Genomic DNA, 19,121 nt, shown 5'->3' on the forward strand with positions numbered 1-19,121 from the left:
AAACTCAGTGGCTAATTTCTATTGATTAATTATGACAACGAATTGTGTATTGTTGATAAAAGGATTGCGCGTAAGCTGCGCGTGCCGCCCCCAAACGAAATGATAGCTTAAAAACCTTGGATGGTAATTATTAATGCAATTCTGCTTTACGCAATAATTTCAGATAAAACCGCAGCCAACGCGCATGCGCACCTCTCTGACGTGGAATAAAAGGGGGGGGGGAGAAACAGTGTTGGGGGAGAAAGCCAGTGGTTCTCCCCAAATGTGACTGGCGAACTTGCGGGAAATTCAAATTGGCTATATGGAGCAAGGCGCAAATCCCCACATAACTCGACACAATTTCATGCACAATAACTTAATAAACTAATCCCAAGCTATTTAACCCAATAACCCAATGGGCCAATAAGCAGCCTTATAAGTTTGAATGACTAATAAGATTTATCAATTAACATAGCAAGCGCCAATCCCCACACGACCCAAGGCACTTACTGGTTGCTTTGATTATTTATGATTAATAAAATAATAATGCAAGCGCCTATCTCCACACAACACGGGGCACTTACTGGTCGTTTTAATTATTTATGATTAATCAAATAATAATGCAAGCGCCTATCCCCACACAACACGGGGCACTTACTGGTCGTTTTAATTATTTATGATTAATCAAATAATAACGCAAGCGCCTATCCCCACACAACCAGGGGTGGTTGCTGGTCACTTAATTATTTAAAATCAATTGAATAATGCAAGCCTGTTGGGTCTTGTGGGGATTAGTGTTCACATTATTCTATTTATTGTAAATAATCAAAGCAACCAGTAGGCGCCCCGGGTCATGTGGGAATAGGCGCTTGCATTATAATTTTATTTATAGTAAATTAAGTAAGCGACCAATAAGCGCCCCGTCTTGTGTGGGGATAGGCACTTGCGTTATTATTTTATTGATAGTAAATTAAGTAAGCGACCAAATTGAGGGAAAAATGAAGATTTGACGGAAAGAACGGAATAAAGAAAAAGCGTAATCGTTCTCAGCTTTCCACTAATCTTATATAATGTTAAAAATCTCTGCTATGTGCAATGAATGTCTCTGCGTTTACAGAAAAGGATATATGAGAACAGATCAAGTTTTACTTTTTTTCTTTAATTAATTTTTAATTAATTTTTTTATTTGAAGTAAATCGTGTTAAAATAATGATTAAATAAATATCAGATTGTAATACGTGTGTAAGTACTTTTCCTGATATCCTGAAAACAGGACACTTAAGACAATTCTGACATAAAAAAAAAAAAAAAAAAAAAATTCATTATTTATCAATTACATCGTAATCAACGATAGGTATGCGCTCATCCATGGTGTAAAAAATAAAATGTATTTAAAAAAAGGTACTTTGTACTAATAGGTCGTTGAATATCCAACGATTAGTATTCCACAATTACTTTACAACGCATATATACGTATTTGCTAGACAATAACATTCGAGTATAAAAGACATCACAAAAGTTTCATAAAAAAAATATTTAAAAAAACAAAAAAAAAAATTGTTCCTATAATTCTGGGTCCTTGTTTTTGTTATTGCAAACGTCGTTTTCAGAAAACCCATTAGCATCGCCATTTTTCGCAGGAGATAAATTTATTAGTTTATTTTGATCCAAGCCTAAGGTCATTTTTAACAATTTCAATAAGCTCTTTTTCTCTTTACTTTCGTTCTCTAAAAAAATAAGAAACAATTCGTTGCATCAAAAGAATCATCTGCAAATAAAATTTAAAAAAAGACTATTGAATATTCTTACCTTCATTGCCAGTTATTTTCTTTTCTAAATTTAATTTTTCTTGAGCGATTTTATACATTCCCTCCTCAATGGTGCCTTTACTCAACAACCTGATTATTCTTACCAGCCTAAAATAAAATGTGAATTGAAAAAAATTTCCCATTAAATTAGTTTTTTCGGGTAATTCACTATTTGGTTATTTTACTTTTTCTGTCCAACTCTGTGACAACGATCTTCCGCTTGTTTGTCATTATATGGATTGAAATCAATATCGTGAATGATGACGGTGTCGGCTGCAGTTAAATTAATACCTAGTCCACCAGCTCTCGTAGACAGTAAGAAAACAAATATATCAGTATCTTCTGTGAATTCATCTATCAAATCTTGCCTTTCCATTACTGGGGTTTGACCATCAAGTCTTAAAATATTGAGTATATTTTCGCATTATTCATAGTATAAATTTAACAGACCATCAATATATTTTATAAATAATTTATTTACTCACCTGAGATGTCTGTGATTTCTAATTGTTAAATACTCCTGTAAAATGTCCAAGACCATTGTAAATTGACTAAATATGAGAACTCTGTGTCCATCAGCATGTAATTCCTTCAACAATTCATCTAACTTTTTCAATTTTCCAGATTCTGGTATCAGATGGTGTGGCAAACCAAATCCAGCAAGGCTTTTATACGTTCGAGAAAGCTGGTTGATTTTATAATCAGACATCCATAACAAATCTTCAAATGTATATTGAGCATTTTTTTGTTTCCATCCAGACTCATTCACGAGTTTTTCAGAAATACGCTGATAAATAAAAGTCAAATTATGGAATGAATTAAATACAATATTTACCAAAAAACTGCTATGTAAACCTTTAATTTATCTTGAGTGTAGTAATTTTGAAGAAGAAGAGGATGGTTTGCGAGTTTACGTAGCTGCATCATCATTCCCATTCCATCCAGTTCATCAGTTTCTCTAGCTTCAACGGAAAACCTAGTAACTAAACTGTTGTACATGTCACATTGAGTTTTTATCATTTCGCATTCTATGACTTCTTCACTTTTAGTTGGCAAATCTTTCAAAACATCAGATTTTAGGCGACGCAACACAAAAGGTTTCATAATTTGTTTTGCATTATTAATTTGCTCCTCTTCAAAGAGTGGTTTAGCTTCGTCTGACTTGTTGGCATTAATTTTCTACGCAAATTTAATAATAAGCTTTTACGTGATTAACAAATTTTGTAATAAATTCATGTAATGTACTCACAGGATTTTTAGAAAAGAGATTTTTCAAATCATTTTGTTTACTGGCAAACATAGAAGGCATCACAAAAATAAGTAGAGACATTAATTCCAATAAATTATTTTGCAACGGTGTTCCGGTCAACAAAATTCTGTGCTGAGCCTGCAAAAACCAACATCCTTAGTTTTAATACGTTTCTACAAAGAAGATTTTGCAGAATGAACTACATGACTTACTTTTATCCTAACTAAATTTTCATATCTCACTGTACTCATGTTCTTTAACATGTGCGCTTCATCAAAAATTACGTATTTTACAGGCATAACACGGAACAAACGACGTTCCTCGGGCGTACTGCTAATGAGATTATATGTCGTTAAAATTATATCTACATCATCTAAATCACCATTACGCCATCCAAATCTCATTTCTCTACGCTCGTCTTGAGAGCCATAATACTTGGAAACTTTCAGTCCAGGAGACCAGCGTTCGAGCTCGTTACTCCAATTCTCTTAAAAACACATAAACAAAAGAATCTTTAAGCTGATAATGACATTGTTACTTTTATAATTTTCGTCATAATGAAAATTTTACAAACCTATTGTCGAACTTGGTACGATTATTAAATGTGGGCCATCTTTTTCGTCTATCAGATTGGCTTCTCTCAAGTAGGTAAGGAAAGCAATGACCTGTACAGTTTTACCTAATCCCATTTCATCAGCTAGGATTCCATTTACCTTTTGTGCATGCATCACAGCAAGCCAATTAAGCCCAACCATTTGATAAGGTGCTAATTTTAATCCTGGAGAAAGAGTTTTCGGCTGTTCCTGTATCATTGCTGAACCAGCAGCTACTGCCTTCTCCATGTTTGCAGACAATCCAAGACATTTTTTCATAAGATTATCTATCACTTGTCTTGTTTGTATCAAATCCTGAGGGGAAAATATGCTTTTTTAATGCTTTTACAATTTTTGCTGTTAATTTTAAAATTCGAGTTATTATTAACTAACTTGAGCAGCATTCAGAAGTTCGGTGTCTAAAAATTTTGTACACTGAAATTTGTAAACCAGATCTTTCCAACCTTCAAATGGTCTAGCTTCGATTATAGCATTGACCTTTTTTTGAGTACACTGATGCAGTAATAGTAACTCTGTTGGTAGCGCCTTTTGCAAAAAGTTCATTACTGCTTGCCTATCACCCGTCAAATCGTCTGTTACCTCATAATCAGACTCCTCATCTGACCTATGAAAATATAAATTTTAAATTCGACAATCAATTTTAATGACGATAGGAGCACGTGAGATTTTTCAACGTTAATATTTACATGTCAAAAACTTTATTGTTGCTATAGCCACAGTCATCTGAATCGATGTCTCTATCCTCATCATCACCGTAATTTCTCTTTTTGCGCTTGGTTTTCTTTGATTTCTTTGATTTCTCTAATCGCCTTTTTTTATTTCTTTCAAGTTTTTCTTTAGCTATTTTCGTATCCCAATTTGATTCACCAAGCACTTCTTCAATTTTCTGTAAAAATTGGTTAAATAATTGCATACATAACTGCATTTTGTGCCATCAAATGTTGTTATCGATTAATTATTACTTCTCTTTCAATATGAGAAAATAAATCGGTCAGATACTTGACTTTCTCCTCTTTGTCATCTTTAGGACTTTCTTCTGAATTAGAGGCAGTTGCTTTGGCAAGATTTTCCCCCTCGCTATCGCTGTCATCAATTCGATTGACAGGTTTTCTTCGTACCTCTGGAGCGGATAGATTACTGTCTTCGTCAGCTGCAAAAATAACATAATTGGCAAATCATTATATACATTAAAGAGAAAATAATTGGCACACCTATTAAATTAGACATAGAAAATTTTAATCAAACAAATGCTACATTCTTAAAACTAAATATGGTACAAATAAGTAACGCTCCAATGGAAGCCTGAGATCATAAGATATAAAAAATTCGAAAACCATACAGAGTCCTTGGAAGTACGATATGCGGCATGTTATATACTCCAACAAGATGCAAGTATATTATACTTCAAAGGCAGACTTGGAAGGTAAACAAAATTAAAAGGATCGATTACAAGACAGCGAGAACAATATTAAAAACGAAGAGTAAAGTAAAATCATGAAGTTCCTTACATGTGACCATCTTCTTGACACTTTTTTTCTGGAAGCGAAACTTGCGCAGATTCTCTAGCAGACTGGGGCTTTTCGAGACAGTGGTAGCAGCCAAGTCCGGTGAACAAGATTCAGAATCAGACATGGTGAATAAAAAACAATTCTCCAAAAAGAATTTCTTGTTTTTCCCCGATGCTCTCTCAAAACGCCTGCATCACCATAAACTGGATACGGCATATATATAGGTATTATCCTTTTTATTTTTTTTTCTCTCTCTGCTTCTGCAATTTTGCAGTGGCACTGTGCTCTACGTACGTGTGCTCTTCACACTATAAACTGCACTCCGCAGTCCGCACTCCCTCAAGTCAAGTCCTCCAGCTTTTAGTAAAGTTACAATCAAATAGTTTATTGCACTAGCCTGTACAGTTACATGAGTATAAACACAATTAGGTAACCGATAACCTAATGCTGTTGCTAGTGTGAGCACTGTGGGCTAGTCTAACAAGCCAGCATTGCCAGCAGCTTCACCTTCACCCGCGCGAAAAAGGAAAAAAAATCAACACATGCAGAAGAAATCTCACACCATCGTAAAAGTACCTACCTAATACCGTAATACCCCCCACTATTTGTATACCTTGCCCTCCAACAAGCCAGGCCGATCCTTGCCATTGCCAATGCCATTATACCGTCTTGTCGTGTTTCTAATATATGGGCCATTTCACAAAAACTGCGACATGCCAAGAAGCCTACGTTTAAAACCGACAGATTGAATTATTACAAGTTAGAACTTTTTTAAAAAGGTGTAAGCAAATTTTCTCTAAATACATTTTTGAGACGAGGTCAAAAAAAATTTTTACGGGATGTTTTATTCGTTAAGCCTAATTTTGACATTTTTTTAATGCGCGCCATAAATGTTTAGACCTCTCATAACTTGGAAAAAATATTGACAAATGTCTAAACGTAGAATTTGAAAGATCTCAATTAGGACATGAAAATATCGTTTTTGTGGAGTAACCCATGTTTACGTGTACCCTCCACCTTAAGCGACTAAAAATGCGTTGCTGTGTACTATGTGTACGGCTTTTCCACATTTTTCACTACTAATAAAATTAATTTTAATCATACTGATATTGCCAAAGCTGGTGTCGCTGGTTACGTATAGGTATCTCATGGATAATAATGTGAAAACATGATAAGCTCTCGCCCAAGTTTCTCATATCGATCAATGAACAGTTTACGTACTATGATTTTCTCCTTTTTCCTTTTGAGTTTCCTATCTCTCTCTCTGTAAAAGTGTGTGTAAGAACGAAAGGAAAAGAAAAACCAATACCTGTTTTCTACTTATATGTGTATAAATAACATGTTAAAATTACCTGAGAGTCTGTTTTTTACCTTGCAGCATATTAATTATTGGCAGATCTCTTACGATTCACAATATAACTCATTTTTGTTAAATTTTAACTAAATAATTCTATAGGTGCAATAAAGACTTGGTGGTAGATATGCTAAAGGCGTGCAGTAATTTAAATAATAGTTCATTTCGTGTATGCTATTTATTTCTTCATCTGCAAAAAGTAGACTATAAAATGATAATTTTGTTTAGGTATCTTTTTCTACTTCAAATATTGTTTCTTACATAGAGATGCTTATATCAATATGGTTTCTCGTCTTAATTAATAATTTTATTTACTTTAAACTACTACATTTTACTCTACATAGGTTACTGTTTAGTTAATAAGTAATTCAGCATAACTTTCGTATTTACTTGAAAACTAAGTACAACAAATTTTTCGATGTCTCAATTACAATTCATACAAATAAAAAGTAATTTACCCGAAGTCTGAAATCTCAAGCTTTTATATTTAAATTACATCATTTTTAATAAATTTATTGGCTGATCAACATTTTAAAATTTAAATCAACATTAAAATCTTTTACTTTTTATCGTAACGAGGTGATAAAGGTAAGTTATTTGAAATGAAGTTACATCGGTTGTATAATATGCAATGTTTATTTTACACGAAATCGTTAAATCCATAGTAAAATCTAGCTCACAAAATTTTCTTCATCTTCTTTTCAAACTAGTAAACTGGTAGTTTTCATATCTGAAACAAAAATACGTTATTACTCATAAAAAATAAAGGCACTTTTATCACATAAATAAGCAAGTTTTACCATTAACTTCTTTCAAAAGTTAAAGTTAGCTCAAAAAGTTTTCTTCATCTTTACGTGAAAATACTTTGCTCTGAAACAAAAAAAATTCAATTGGTACTTTTTAAATTAAAAAATGGAGTACTAATATCCCCGAATAATTTGCGATTAAATTGAAAGATTAGTAACTTACTTTTAAACTGTAATACGAAAAACTTTTTTTTAAAGTTTGACCCAATAATTTTTTTGTTTTTTCTCTTTGAATCAAAATGCTTGTATCTGAAACAAAAAGTTTACGAATTTTTTAATTATATAAAAATCATCTTAAAATTGATTTAAACAAATATTATTGTAAGACAAGAATTTTGTATTTATTGTGATTATTTTGCTAGAATGCTGTTGAGATTTTTGTACTTAAATAGTTAGATAAATACCTTGTTTATGTATATTAAATTCGAATTGACGAGACCTATCTATAGCGAAAACTTCTTGCCCATGTTTTTTCATGTTGATATGGTTGTTGAAGTAAACTTTAATCAGCAAACTTGAAAAAAAAAGCAATAAATTAATAATTGTAAATTTCATACAACGAAATAAAAGTTTTGCCGTGTAGATTTTCTAGCTTACACTAATAGACCAAATTTTGATATTTTTATTCGTTAAAACATGTTGGATATATGTTTAAAAAAAACTACTTAAATCTTCAATATTTAATTAACAATTTTTACAAATTTTCTAAATAAATCTATCATGATACATTAAAGAAAAAAAATTATTACGCTTTTTTCATAGCGTAGCAAATTATAGAATAGTAGCATGGGCTTGCAATAACAAAATAAAAACAGTACAAAGAAAACATAGTATTATAACCCTAAAATTAATTTTTTATTAGAAAATCCTTTAACCATAAAACAAAACTTTGCTTAAGAATATCTATGTACATACGACCAAGAGCTAAAAAAAACAGTATTTAAATTCAAAAAGCATAACCAGGAGAAAACTTATACAATTACCACAAATGTTGAAAACAATTACATTACAGCCATAAAACTATTGGGATTCCAAAAGGTCCCATGTTATATGAAGGTCGCGATGTATATTGCCAATTGGTGGAAAAATAAGACAGGCCTTATGGGTGTAATACTTTTTTTATATTTTTTTAACGTTTAACGATTCTAATTAGATAAAAGCCTTTGAGTAACATATTTTCGAGGAGATGACAGTACCATAGCTACTTTTTCCCAACTCAATAAGTCGTTTGCAGTTTAAAATTTTCTTCGAAAGTGCAAAAACGTACATTATTTAACCTTACAAAAGCCCGGCTTGTTTTTCTTTACATAGTCGAGAACGAGAGAGGTTTGTACAGGTTAACTGTGGCGTTTTGCATGTTCAAAGAAAAGTTTCAAGCTTAAAAAGACCGATTGAGTTGGAAAAGAGCTAAGGTATAAATATCTCAATTGGGATTCCAAAAGGTCACGTGATTCTGGCGCTATATATAGTCACTTGGGGGAAAAATAACACAGGCCTTGTAGGTGCAATTATATTTTTTTTTTTTTTTTCACGTTTAACGATTGTAATACGATAAAAGCCTTTCAATGACATATTTTTGAGGAGATGTTTAATACCTTAGCTATTTTTTCCCAACTCGATTAGTCTTTTGCAGCTTAAAACTTACCTTTGAAAGGGCGAAAATGCACATTTAACCTGTACAAAGTTCTCCCGTTCCCGACTATATATAAGACAACAAGCGGGATTTTGGTAAGGTTAAATGTGCGTTTTCGCCCTTTCAAAGGAAAGTTTTAAGCTGCAAAAGACTAATTGAGTTGGGAAAAAATAGCTACGGTATTCGCTACGTGCACAATTTTGAAGCAGCGCCATCCTAGGGAAAAACGAGAACTATTGGTCTGGCACAGCAGAAGGCAATATTCGCGATATGTGCTTCATACCTATTAGGCTAGACGGTAGGGAGTTTTGAGTGTATTTTTCGGGCACAGGCGAGATTATTGTTGACCTGTACGCCGTGCGACGTATATTACGCCGTCAGGAATTTTTATAAAAAAAAAATATATCTCGGCTCCTGTGCGTGCTAGGGTAACCTTTTTTTTTTTAAATTTATAAAAAAATACCAGCTTTACAGCTGTGTTATCGATAATAACCAATATTGATTATTATTAAAGTTAAATAGTTTTATACGTGTGTCTAAAACTAGCACCTCTAAAGAAATCGTGATAAAATCGGTTAGAATTGACTTTTTCCAAAAATTCCAACGGGATACTAAAGTTGAAAGGTTTTATGATTTTTTTGGCTTGGTCCGATCAGTTAAAACCGTTTGTGAAAAAAATGATGTAAGTTTCAATTAAGGAAATAAAAAAAAATTGATCGTTAATAACTCGAAGAGTAATTGACCAATAACGCTAAAAAAATTTAAGCATGTTTGGATCAATACAGACATCATTTTAGAGAATTTCAGTCGTCTACGTGCAGTCATTTTTTATTAAAAAATTAGTGAAAAAAGGCGTTTTTTGAACTTTTGAGGCTATTTGCAGGTTACCAATGGCACTTAGCGACCTCTATCAGTGCTCATTTTTTAGCAAATTTCATAAGAAACAACTTTCTAATTGCATATGCTATACTAAAAGTTAAGAGGAACGGAGATATTAAAGGAAATAGAGAAAAAAACACTTTTTTCGTCACTAATTGTTAATTATAAAATGAAGCACACCAACAATTTTGGCGCAAACTTAGGAGGTTCAACTGCACCCTAAAACGAAGCGATTTCAACAATAATCTCGCCTGTGCCCGAAAAATACACTTTTTAATGTTTTTACCTCCTCGCCGTCTAGCCTATATAGGAACACAGTACCTCGATGGATACACGAAAGGTTCGGTGTTTATTATATCACGAATTAATACAATGTCTCAAGTGGTACAATCCTACATGAATAACAGAAGACAAAATTTGTACTACAAGCACTATAAGCGGTTGAGTATTACTTCAACACAAGTCCGTGTACTGTGTGATACGTGATAAATTTTATTAGTTTGCAATGTAGTCAACGCAGACCTTCTCTGACCAATCAGAGAGCTTCGTTAGCCCTATACCGGTGTGTTCACACAGTATGTGCACACGTTCATACGATACGCTTAGAGGATCAGGCCCCAGCTAAAAACTCTAAGAAATACACAGTATACGATGTATTTCATTGCGTTTTTAAAATGAACATGCATGAGTAAAATATGTACATACTACTCATAATTTTATTAAAAATTTAACCCTTAGAATGGTTGTCGATGTATAAACACATAACTTTCTGATGATAGTAATGCTTAGCAGTCTGCTAGCAGAAGACAAACCTATCGTTTAGTTTCACATACTAGCACAGGTATTGCTGCGACCGCTTTTTCAGCTTGTGCACGTAACGAATTGTCATCTCCTCAAAAATATGTTATGGAAAGGCTTTTATCGTATTACAATCGTTGAACGGGTAAAAGAAATAAAAATATAATTGCACCTACAAGGCCTGTGTTATTTTCCCCCCAAGTGACTGTATATACCGCGAGAATCACGTGACCTTTTGGAATCCCAATACAACGAGTAGCCTATAAATCAAAAAACAATTGACAAACAAAACCATAGACACTAATGATGCACTAATATATAAACCAAAGAAAACTATGTGCTATGAGTAGATTAAGACGTATTCTGCAAAAATAATAGATACGAATAAAAATGTAATATCATAGTAGTATTAAGATTAGTACATAAGTAGTAGTAAATAAAATTTTATTAGAACGAAGTTCTTTATGTCGCGTGCTTAGAGGGCTGGAATTTTAAAAACGACAGATTTCCATGAAACAGAAGTCGCTTACTGGAAGTCTCTTCCTCCTTAAAAAAAAAAAAAAAAAAAAGACCGGGATTTCAATACACGACCTTTTGATTGATAGCCAAGCGTTTTAAGGAGTCTCAACATACCTACCTATCGAAGTACTTGGGAAATGGATTAAATTAAAGTCCACGGTCAATGAGCATGTTTTTTACCTTAGTGTAAAATTTCACCACAGGTTGCTCCGGAAAATTTTTATTAAAACGCTTTACAAGTGAGCGTCTTATACATAGCCTCTTATGAAGATGGCACTTTTTTCACCTGAAATGTCATTGTAACTCTCTTAAATCACTTCATGTACAAAAAACTAGACATATAGGTTAACTATCACTCCTTCAACTCAACATAAGAAATATATAGGTTGCTGCGGAGTTTATTGAGATATTTCCTTCTGAAGTACACTACTATTAGTGTACTTCGTGTCTATACACGATTAGAAAAATGTTGGTTACAATGTCGTCTGCCAAGAACGCGCCAAGTAGAAATGTATTCAGAAATTTATTGTGAATGAATCGAATAAATATATTTCTTTACTTCGGAACAAAGTAGTACAGTTTGATAAAAAAAAAACCATATGATTTAGAATATAAATAGTTATGCGTAATGCGTAAGCTTTTATTCAAAGTATTTATTAACTTATAATAGACATTTTGTGGACATTGTTTAGCAACTGATATTAACTATCTTTATGTACAATAAAAGGTTATATCTACGTAAACATCAACCACTACATGGAGCAGACAAAGCTTTTGTTCTGCTATGCAGTGGAAGTAATTATATATATGGCTAGAGCGCGCGGTGGCTCAGTTGGCTAGGTCGTGGATTGGCACAAGGGAGACCGTGGTTCGATTCCCGGCTAGTGCGACTTTCGGGCAAGTACCTCTCTGATTATCACATGTGCTTTTTCACCACGCAATGCTCCTCGAGGAGGGTTTAGACGACCTTCTCACAGCAAAAATTGCCTAACTCCCACTACCCCCCTCTCACTAATGGGAGGCCTCCCATCCCTTTCCTTGTCCCTTTCCCAAGTGCTAAGTGCCCATAGTAGGGCCCTTTATAGGAGCCGGACGTAGAGCACTATAATATTTAAAAAAATATATATATGGCTATGGTCATGACTATACCTACATATGTTGACTATTTATGGTGTGTTGAGCCTCCTTAACCGCAGGGCTATCGAGGTATTACAACTACTGAAATTCTTATTGTCTACATGAAGTATGCTACTGAAAACACAGTTTGAAATAATTAAATTGTTTAATTGGCTTTACAAGTGATAAATATATTTTCTAAATAATAAATTAAAAAAAAAAAAACTTTAATTAGCATAAATATGGTTACGTAGATAAAACCGGATAAGGCGCGTTATTCCGCATTAAATATTAGTATTTTATGCATTTGATGCATAAAATACCGACCGTTTTTTTTAAACTAAAGCTTTTTATGCAATAAAATAATGCTAATAATTACTGTTGTAAATAAATTATTTGATAAATAAATAAATTAATAAAATAAATATATACGATAGAGTTGCAGAATGTATCAATAGTTTTGAAGGGCTCTTATTTATAATTGGATAAACAAATTTTGTTGAAATGTCACATAATTATATAAAAACAATATATTAATTAATAATAAATAACTTATGTAAGATCATTATACATGTATATATCGAGAACGTATCGTTTTTTACGGTTTTTAAGGGCGCTTATTTCAAATTCGATAAACAAATTATGTCAAAATGTTAAATAATTATATAACTAATTTAACAAATTAATCAATAAATTACATAGGATCATTTTATATGTATATCGAGTTACATCTGATTTTAATGGTTTTTGAGGGTGCTTATTTCGAATTTGATAAGCAAATTATGTTAAAATGTTAAATAGTTATACTAATAATTATTAGTTCATAAATAAAGTATGTAGAATCATTATTTATGTATATTTTGAGTTACATATCGTTTTAATGGTTTTTAAGGCTGCTTATTTCGAATTTGATAGACAAATTATGTCAAAATTTTAAACAATTATATAAATAATTATTATTTAAAGTTAAAGAACGAAGCTCTGTAAGAATAAGTACTGCATTCAAGTTATTGTTTTACTAAGCTGCATGAATGCAGTACTTATTCTTAAAGAGCTTCGTTCTTGCTATGGGTCTCGCGACCTCCTTGTTACCTGAGAAATTGTGTTTCTTTATTTTATGATGTTTTTCGACACACATCTCATGTTTAATTATTTTTCGGCACTCATCTCATGTTTAACGAACTTCGTTCTTACCGTGGGTCTCATGACCCATTTATACCCCCTGGTTTGTTTCTTTTAATTTTGTTTATTTTTTTAAATTTTCTTTTTTTTTCTTCTTACATTCTACTAGCCATCAAACAGGTGAAAGCGTTACTTCTGCACAATGACAATTGCAATATCATTGCTAATGCTTTGCATTGTATAAACGGGACAAATAAATAAATAAATAAATAAATCAAGTGAAGGAAGTTTTATTTTGATTAAAAGAATTTCGATTTAAAAGATTTGTAAGATCTTGAGAATAGGTACAACTATTATGAAAGATGCATAAGTAAACGTATACTAAAAAAATTTTCTATTTTAAGATTTAGCTCAAGTAAAATACTTGATGTACAAAATATTACTGAAGACGAATAAAAAAATAAGTTGACAAATTATGTTGTAGCCTGATTCACGTAAGGTTTAGTAAAATACTATTTTTTGTGGAAAAAATTTGTAAAACTTCAGTGATTTTACTTATGCCAACTTAATAGAAACAGATGTCAAATGTAAGGAAATCGCATCAAAGTTTTGTTATTTTGAAGAATCCTTGAAAAATTACAAACCTTTATTTGGATGTAGTGTATATCTTAGCAGAGAAATTCAAGTAGTCTTTTGTGAAGAGCTGAAGTTACAGCACTAGTTTTACTTTTAATTATAAGCTGATTCAATACTAAGAGAAATTACTTCACATTAACATTAAAATAATACAAATTGTTTCAGTTGCATGTAAAAAGACTTTTTAAAGTTATTAGCAGAAACAAAAAATTTGCTGGAATTTTTATCAGATTGGTAATAGATTGGTACTATGAAAAACTAGTTAATAGGCCTGATAAAGTTATTAATATTAACATGTAGGTACAAGTTTACTTACACCATCAAAAGGTAAATCATTATTTTGAAAGTAGTAATAAATATACGTAATAACAAAGTTTACCACTGACATGAGCAGGTAATCATTTTTTGGAATGCTGGAAACCAGTGCCTAGCATGATAATTATGAATTGAGGTAGAAAATAGTTTTAAAGGGAGTAAGCAAAACTGAAAAGGTGATTTTTTACTAAATTTATTTACTTAAAATGTCATTTTGAGAAACTGCGAGAGTCAAGGGTATGAATTTACATTCTCACAAAATATGAAGTAGAAAGATAAACTTTTCGAGTACACTTATTATTAAAATTTTCGTGAATAGGTGGTTATTAATTCAATGAGCTACCGACATGCATAAAGGATATTTTTTAATATGACTATTTACACACCTAAGGCAGTTAGGTATAAAGAATGATCCAGGGGCAAATCCGAGGGTTACAAATACGAACACGACATCTGAGCATTCTGTACTTTCACCTATCGTGTGTACACAATAATTTAAAACCTCAACTGAACCGGAACGGAGGCGTAGCCGTCGGTAATGAATCAGTTTCGGGCTAGGTGTGGTAAAAGATAATAGTATATTACGCATCTAGTGAGTGAGGTTAATAATGACTTAGATTTCACGTGAATAAATGCCCGAGGCGAAGCCGAGGCTGGTTAACGTGAAATCGAAAGCATTTCTTAACCTCCAAACGTGGTGCGTGGTGCGTATTCTGTTTTTCATCAATCCTGCGCCGAGAGAAGGGATTTTCGTCCCGCGAAGCGAAACGAAAGTTCCTACTTTTGGCGCAGTATGATGAAAAAGAGTTATAGGTGGATGTGTACTTTACGACTCCTTACGAGAAGTTTATTGCAAAACTCGCAAAGCTGCCAACATGACAACGCCGGAAATTCTCAATTATTAAGGCGGTAAATTTGAATGAAAATATGCGGTCGGTGGTTTTTCGGTAGGATTTGTTTATTTTTTACACAGCTAATGCGGGTTCACCAAACTATTACTGGGGGTGAACCATGATCGAACAAGAAAAAAAATTTTACAGGTGGAGGTAGAGTTTTCTTTCGATTTGTCATTAACATTCAAATTTACCGCATTAGTGATTTTGAATTTCCCGCGCTGTATTAGACTGGTAGCACTGCAAGTTCTGAAGCTAACTTCTTGTAAGGAGTCGTTAACTACACTTTTACCAAATTTTCAGTGTAATTCTCATGCAAGTACTCATTTCATGAATAGTTAATCATACTACCGTTACCAGCCATACGATGTACACCTTGATTTAGAAAGTATTTTAAACGTTGAAAACTAATAAATTTTAACGAGTGGTTACGCCATATCTCGGAGCTAAGGCAATCACTGGCCACGTGCTTTGTAAAATATAATTTAACGAACTACAAAACAACAAGTAGGTACTTCGCAGCAGAACTGAAATAAATTTTTCAACACAAACAACCTAAAAAGTTTAATATTCAACTCACTAATTAAGTATCAGTTAAAAAAGCAGCTCTCCTGTCGATGGCCTCAACGCCATTTGAACACAATTAACGTTGAAAGTTGAAATTAATACCAAGATTGAGGTTGAGAGTACGTTACGAGTTGTGACTGCAGTGCACGACGACTGGTGTTGCTAAGTTGCTTCTTCTTCTTGTGAGGGGTTTTTGGCACCAGTTTATCTGCTTGGCAGCATGCTGAGTCGCTGTACTTCGCAAGCCTCGCTGACGTATGCTGCCGTATGCCGTTGCTGCTAATGCCGCGCATTTCATTTATGTATTTAAAAGGATAATGATAATGTAATGTATGGTCGGGGACCGAGATTAGGCGTATGCGCCAGGCAAGAATCAGAGAGCTGAGCCAACTAGGTTCGTTTGGGGCCCAGGGATGGGTAGTGAGACACGGAATTTGTGGAGCTGTTCACATAGACATTTTTTTCTTAATTCAATGTGAACGTTCATACCTCTTTTTCCATCAGGCAACAAAGCCTATATATATTCTAATATCTCTATGGTCGCAACTATATGTTGACTGTTGACTGACAGAGAACACAGTATGGGTCTGTTCAGTCTGTTCACTCAATTTAAGTTTAGCGGAACAGTGGAACCCCCTTTTCAATATGAACTTATGAACGTTCACATAGACTTGTGAAGTTGGCGCCCATAAATATTAAATATTAATATTTTGCACCCATTCAGGGCTTAAACGATTCCTCCTTACTTGCGGATTTATCCTCCACTTGAATTTTTATTTGCGGATCAATAGTTTGCGAGATATTTGCAAAATAAAAAGTAGAAAATGGGCGCGGCGCTGAAGCATAAAAAACTTTGTTTTAAGTGCTAAATTGGGTTAAAATCCAATTCTACCTGTACGATTCGATTCCTCCTTATTTGCGGATTACGGAGTTATATAAGTTAATGTAATTAAATGTCACAAAGTTTGTAAATAATGAATTTAATTAAGTGAGAGAATCTAGTAACTTTTGTCTAGTGACTTTTGGTCCAGTGCTCCGTTCCTGTTGTTCGGTACATGTCGTTTACTCCTTACAGAGGGTTCTACAAAATATTTATCGGAATAGAAAACTTTAGTAGGTATTGATTTATTAATTATCAGTTATAAGTTATTCAGCTTTTGGGTCAATACACACACACACACACATTTTTTGATGACTATGCAATCTAGTGTAATCCCATTTAATAAACATTTTTTTGAATTAGGTATTTGTTAATTTATTACTGGGGCTGTGTTTGCATAGGCTCCGTTTCCGTTTGTAGTATGTTAAGGTCACGTGATCATTTATGACAAGTGCAAGTGAGACGTTGATATCATGCTGTCTCCCTCGCACTTATGATGAATGATCACGTGACCTTAACAAATTTAATAACAAACAAAGCCTTAAGCGAACACAGCCTGTGTCACTTTGATCCGTTTCCACTGGTCGGTAACTTGATCTTCAATTTGCCTGATTGATCATTTACGCGCGAAATTTGAATGCTTAAGCTGTTTTCTAAAACTTGTCCAAATAATATTATTACTTGTGTGCTTAGCTGTGGCTTGTCTTGTGATGATTATAGCTGTACTGCTACTTTTTAGTTGTGTTGTTATTTGTTTCTTGAATAACAACAAATATTAAAATTTCGCGCGTAATGAATAAATATCAGTCCACAGTATTTGCCACAATAGATTCCAGATATTAGATTCTTAAGATGAAAAATCTGTATCTATTGACAAATAAATTTTTCCTTTAGCTTGAAGTATGTAATGTATGTGTGTGTGTATTGACCCGAAGGCTGAATAACTTATAACTGATAATTAATAGAATAATACCTACTAAAGTTTTCTATTCTGATAAATATTTTGTAGAACCCGCTGTAAGGAGTAAACGACATGTACCGAACAACAGGAACGGAGCACTAGACCAAAAGCCACTAGACAAAAGTTACTAGATTCTCTCACTTAATAATTAAATTCATCATTTACAAACTTTGTGACATTTAATTACATTAGTTTATATACCTCCGTAATCCGCAAATAAGGAGGAATTGAATTGTACAGGTAGAATTGGATTTTAACCCAATTTAGCACTTAAAACAAAGTTTTTTATACTTCAGCGCCGCGCCCATTTTCTACTTTTTATTTTGCAAATATCTCGCAAACTATTAATCCGCAAATAAAAATTCAAGTGGAGGATAAATCCGCAAGTAAGGAGGAATCGTTTAAGTCTTGAATGGGTGCAAAATATTAATATTTAATATTTAAGGGCGCCAACTTCACAAGTCTCGTTCACATTGAATTAAGGGGGCTCCAGCGAGCACTGGTACCAACCCGAAAACTATTCGGTTAGTTGGTATCACTTCTGTGAGTATATATCTATATATACGTGTATATATAAGCGAGCACCATCATCTATATATATGATGTGTCCGTACCTATGGTAAACAAACAGCAGCTTCTGTCACGTACAGAGCGTTTTATTTAGAATTAGTTTTTTTGTGTTATAAAAAATGAAAGAAATCACACATCACTGTAAGAGTCATCAAGACTTGCAGGATGCTGAAATGATTTTGCAACAGCAAAAAAGAAATAAAAAAGTAATTGATGATAACAAACAAAAATTAATTGTATTAAAATGTATTAATAATGATAAGATAATTTATAAAATGGCCAAAGAATCGATATCAATAGAAGTATTAGTAGATGCATATAAAAAAGATCCTACAAATGGCATCACCTCATTATTATCTATGAGTGTAAATAATAAAGTAAGAGTTATTTCAAATAAAAAAATTATTGACGCAATTTTTGATAAAATAAAAAATAATTGCAGTTAAAATTTTTCAATGTTCTATTTTATTTAAAAAAAAAAATATGTGTAAGTAATCCATAGGAGAACACGATTAAAAAAGAGTTACAAATGACATGAAACTTATGTAAGTACTTGCAGTGTAATTCTGAAATATTCAAAAGCGCGCGCCTTACAAACAACAAGATGGCATCCCGTCATGACCCTGCTAATTCAATGACTTGATCAATACTTTACAAAATATCTCAAATATTTCCAGGGTTACCTATATTTTTGAAGGTACCATCTGAAAGCTGAGATGTTTTTCTATAAAACAGTTACAGTCCTGACATGTAACTCCTCAATTATTGTTAGAAAATACCGATGTTTTCACGTTGCTCTATGAGAGGCTATGTATAATGTACGAACTTTGAGAGCAAATATCTCAAAATTTTCCAGGGTTAGAGGGGTAAATCAGAACACCTTTGGAATCAGCGTGTTTTTATCTATCAATTAA

The 19,121-nt window shown here is 32.9% G+C and overlaps 1 protein-coding gene and 1 long non-coding RNA gene across 2 annotated transcripts; both read right to left on the reverse strand.

Moving 5' to 3' along the window:
• Positions 1–1,117: 1,117 nt before the first annotated feature.
• On the reverse strand, positions 1,118–5,742 carry Etl1 (SWI/SNF-related, matrix-associated actin-dependent regulator of chromatin, subfamily a, containing DEAD/H box 1). Its single transcript, XM_014354120.2, has 12 exons — positions 5,159–5,742; positions 4,613–4,800; positions 4,337–4,536; positions 4,023–4,254; positions 3,611–3,944; positions 3,249–3,523; positions 3,037–3,174; positions 2,643–2,966; positions 2,273–2,574; positions 1,973–2,185; positions 1,789–1,895; positions 1,118–1,706 (listed from the first exon to the last, which is right to left on the reverse strand). Exons 1-12 carry the CDS (start codon positions 5,280–5,282, stop codon positions 1,543–1,545), a joined length of 2,601 nt encoding a protein of 866 aa, XP_014209606.2. The 5' UTR covers positions 5,283–5,742; the 3' UTR covers positions 1,118–1,542.
• Positions 5,743–7,521: 1,779 nt separating this feature from the next.
• On the reverse strand, positions 7,522–14,891 carry LOC149373125 (uncharacterized). The gene is made up of 3 exons (XR_016293450.1): positions 14,723–14,891; positions 7,723–7,832; positions 7,522–7,567 (listed from the first exon to the last, which is right to left on the reverse strand). It is a non-coding gene; the product is annotated as an uncharacterized LOC149373125 (long non-coding RNA).
• Between the last annotated feature and the right edge of the window lie 4,230 nt (positions 14,892–19,121).

The sequence above is a fragment of the Copidosoma floridanum genome, unplaced genomic scaffold, assembly GCF_036245765.1.
Source record: "Copidosoma floridanum isolate Cflo_tuat_1 unplaced genomic scaffold, Cflo_Japanese_pri ptg000040l, whole genome shotgun sequence".
In the NCBI taxonomy this organism is placed as follows: Eukaryota; Metazoa; Arthropoda; class Insecta; order Hymenoptera; family Encyrtidae; genus Copidosoma; species Copidosoma floridanum.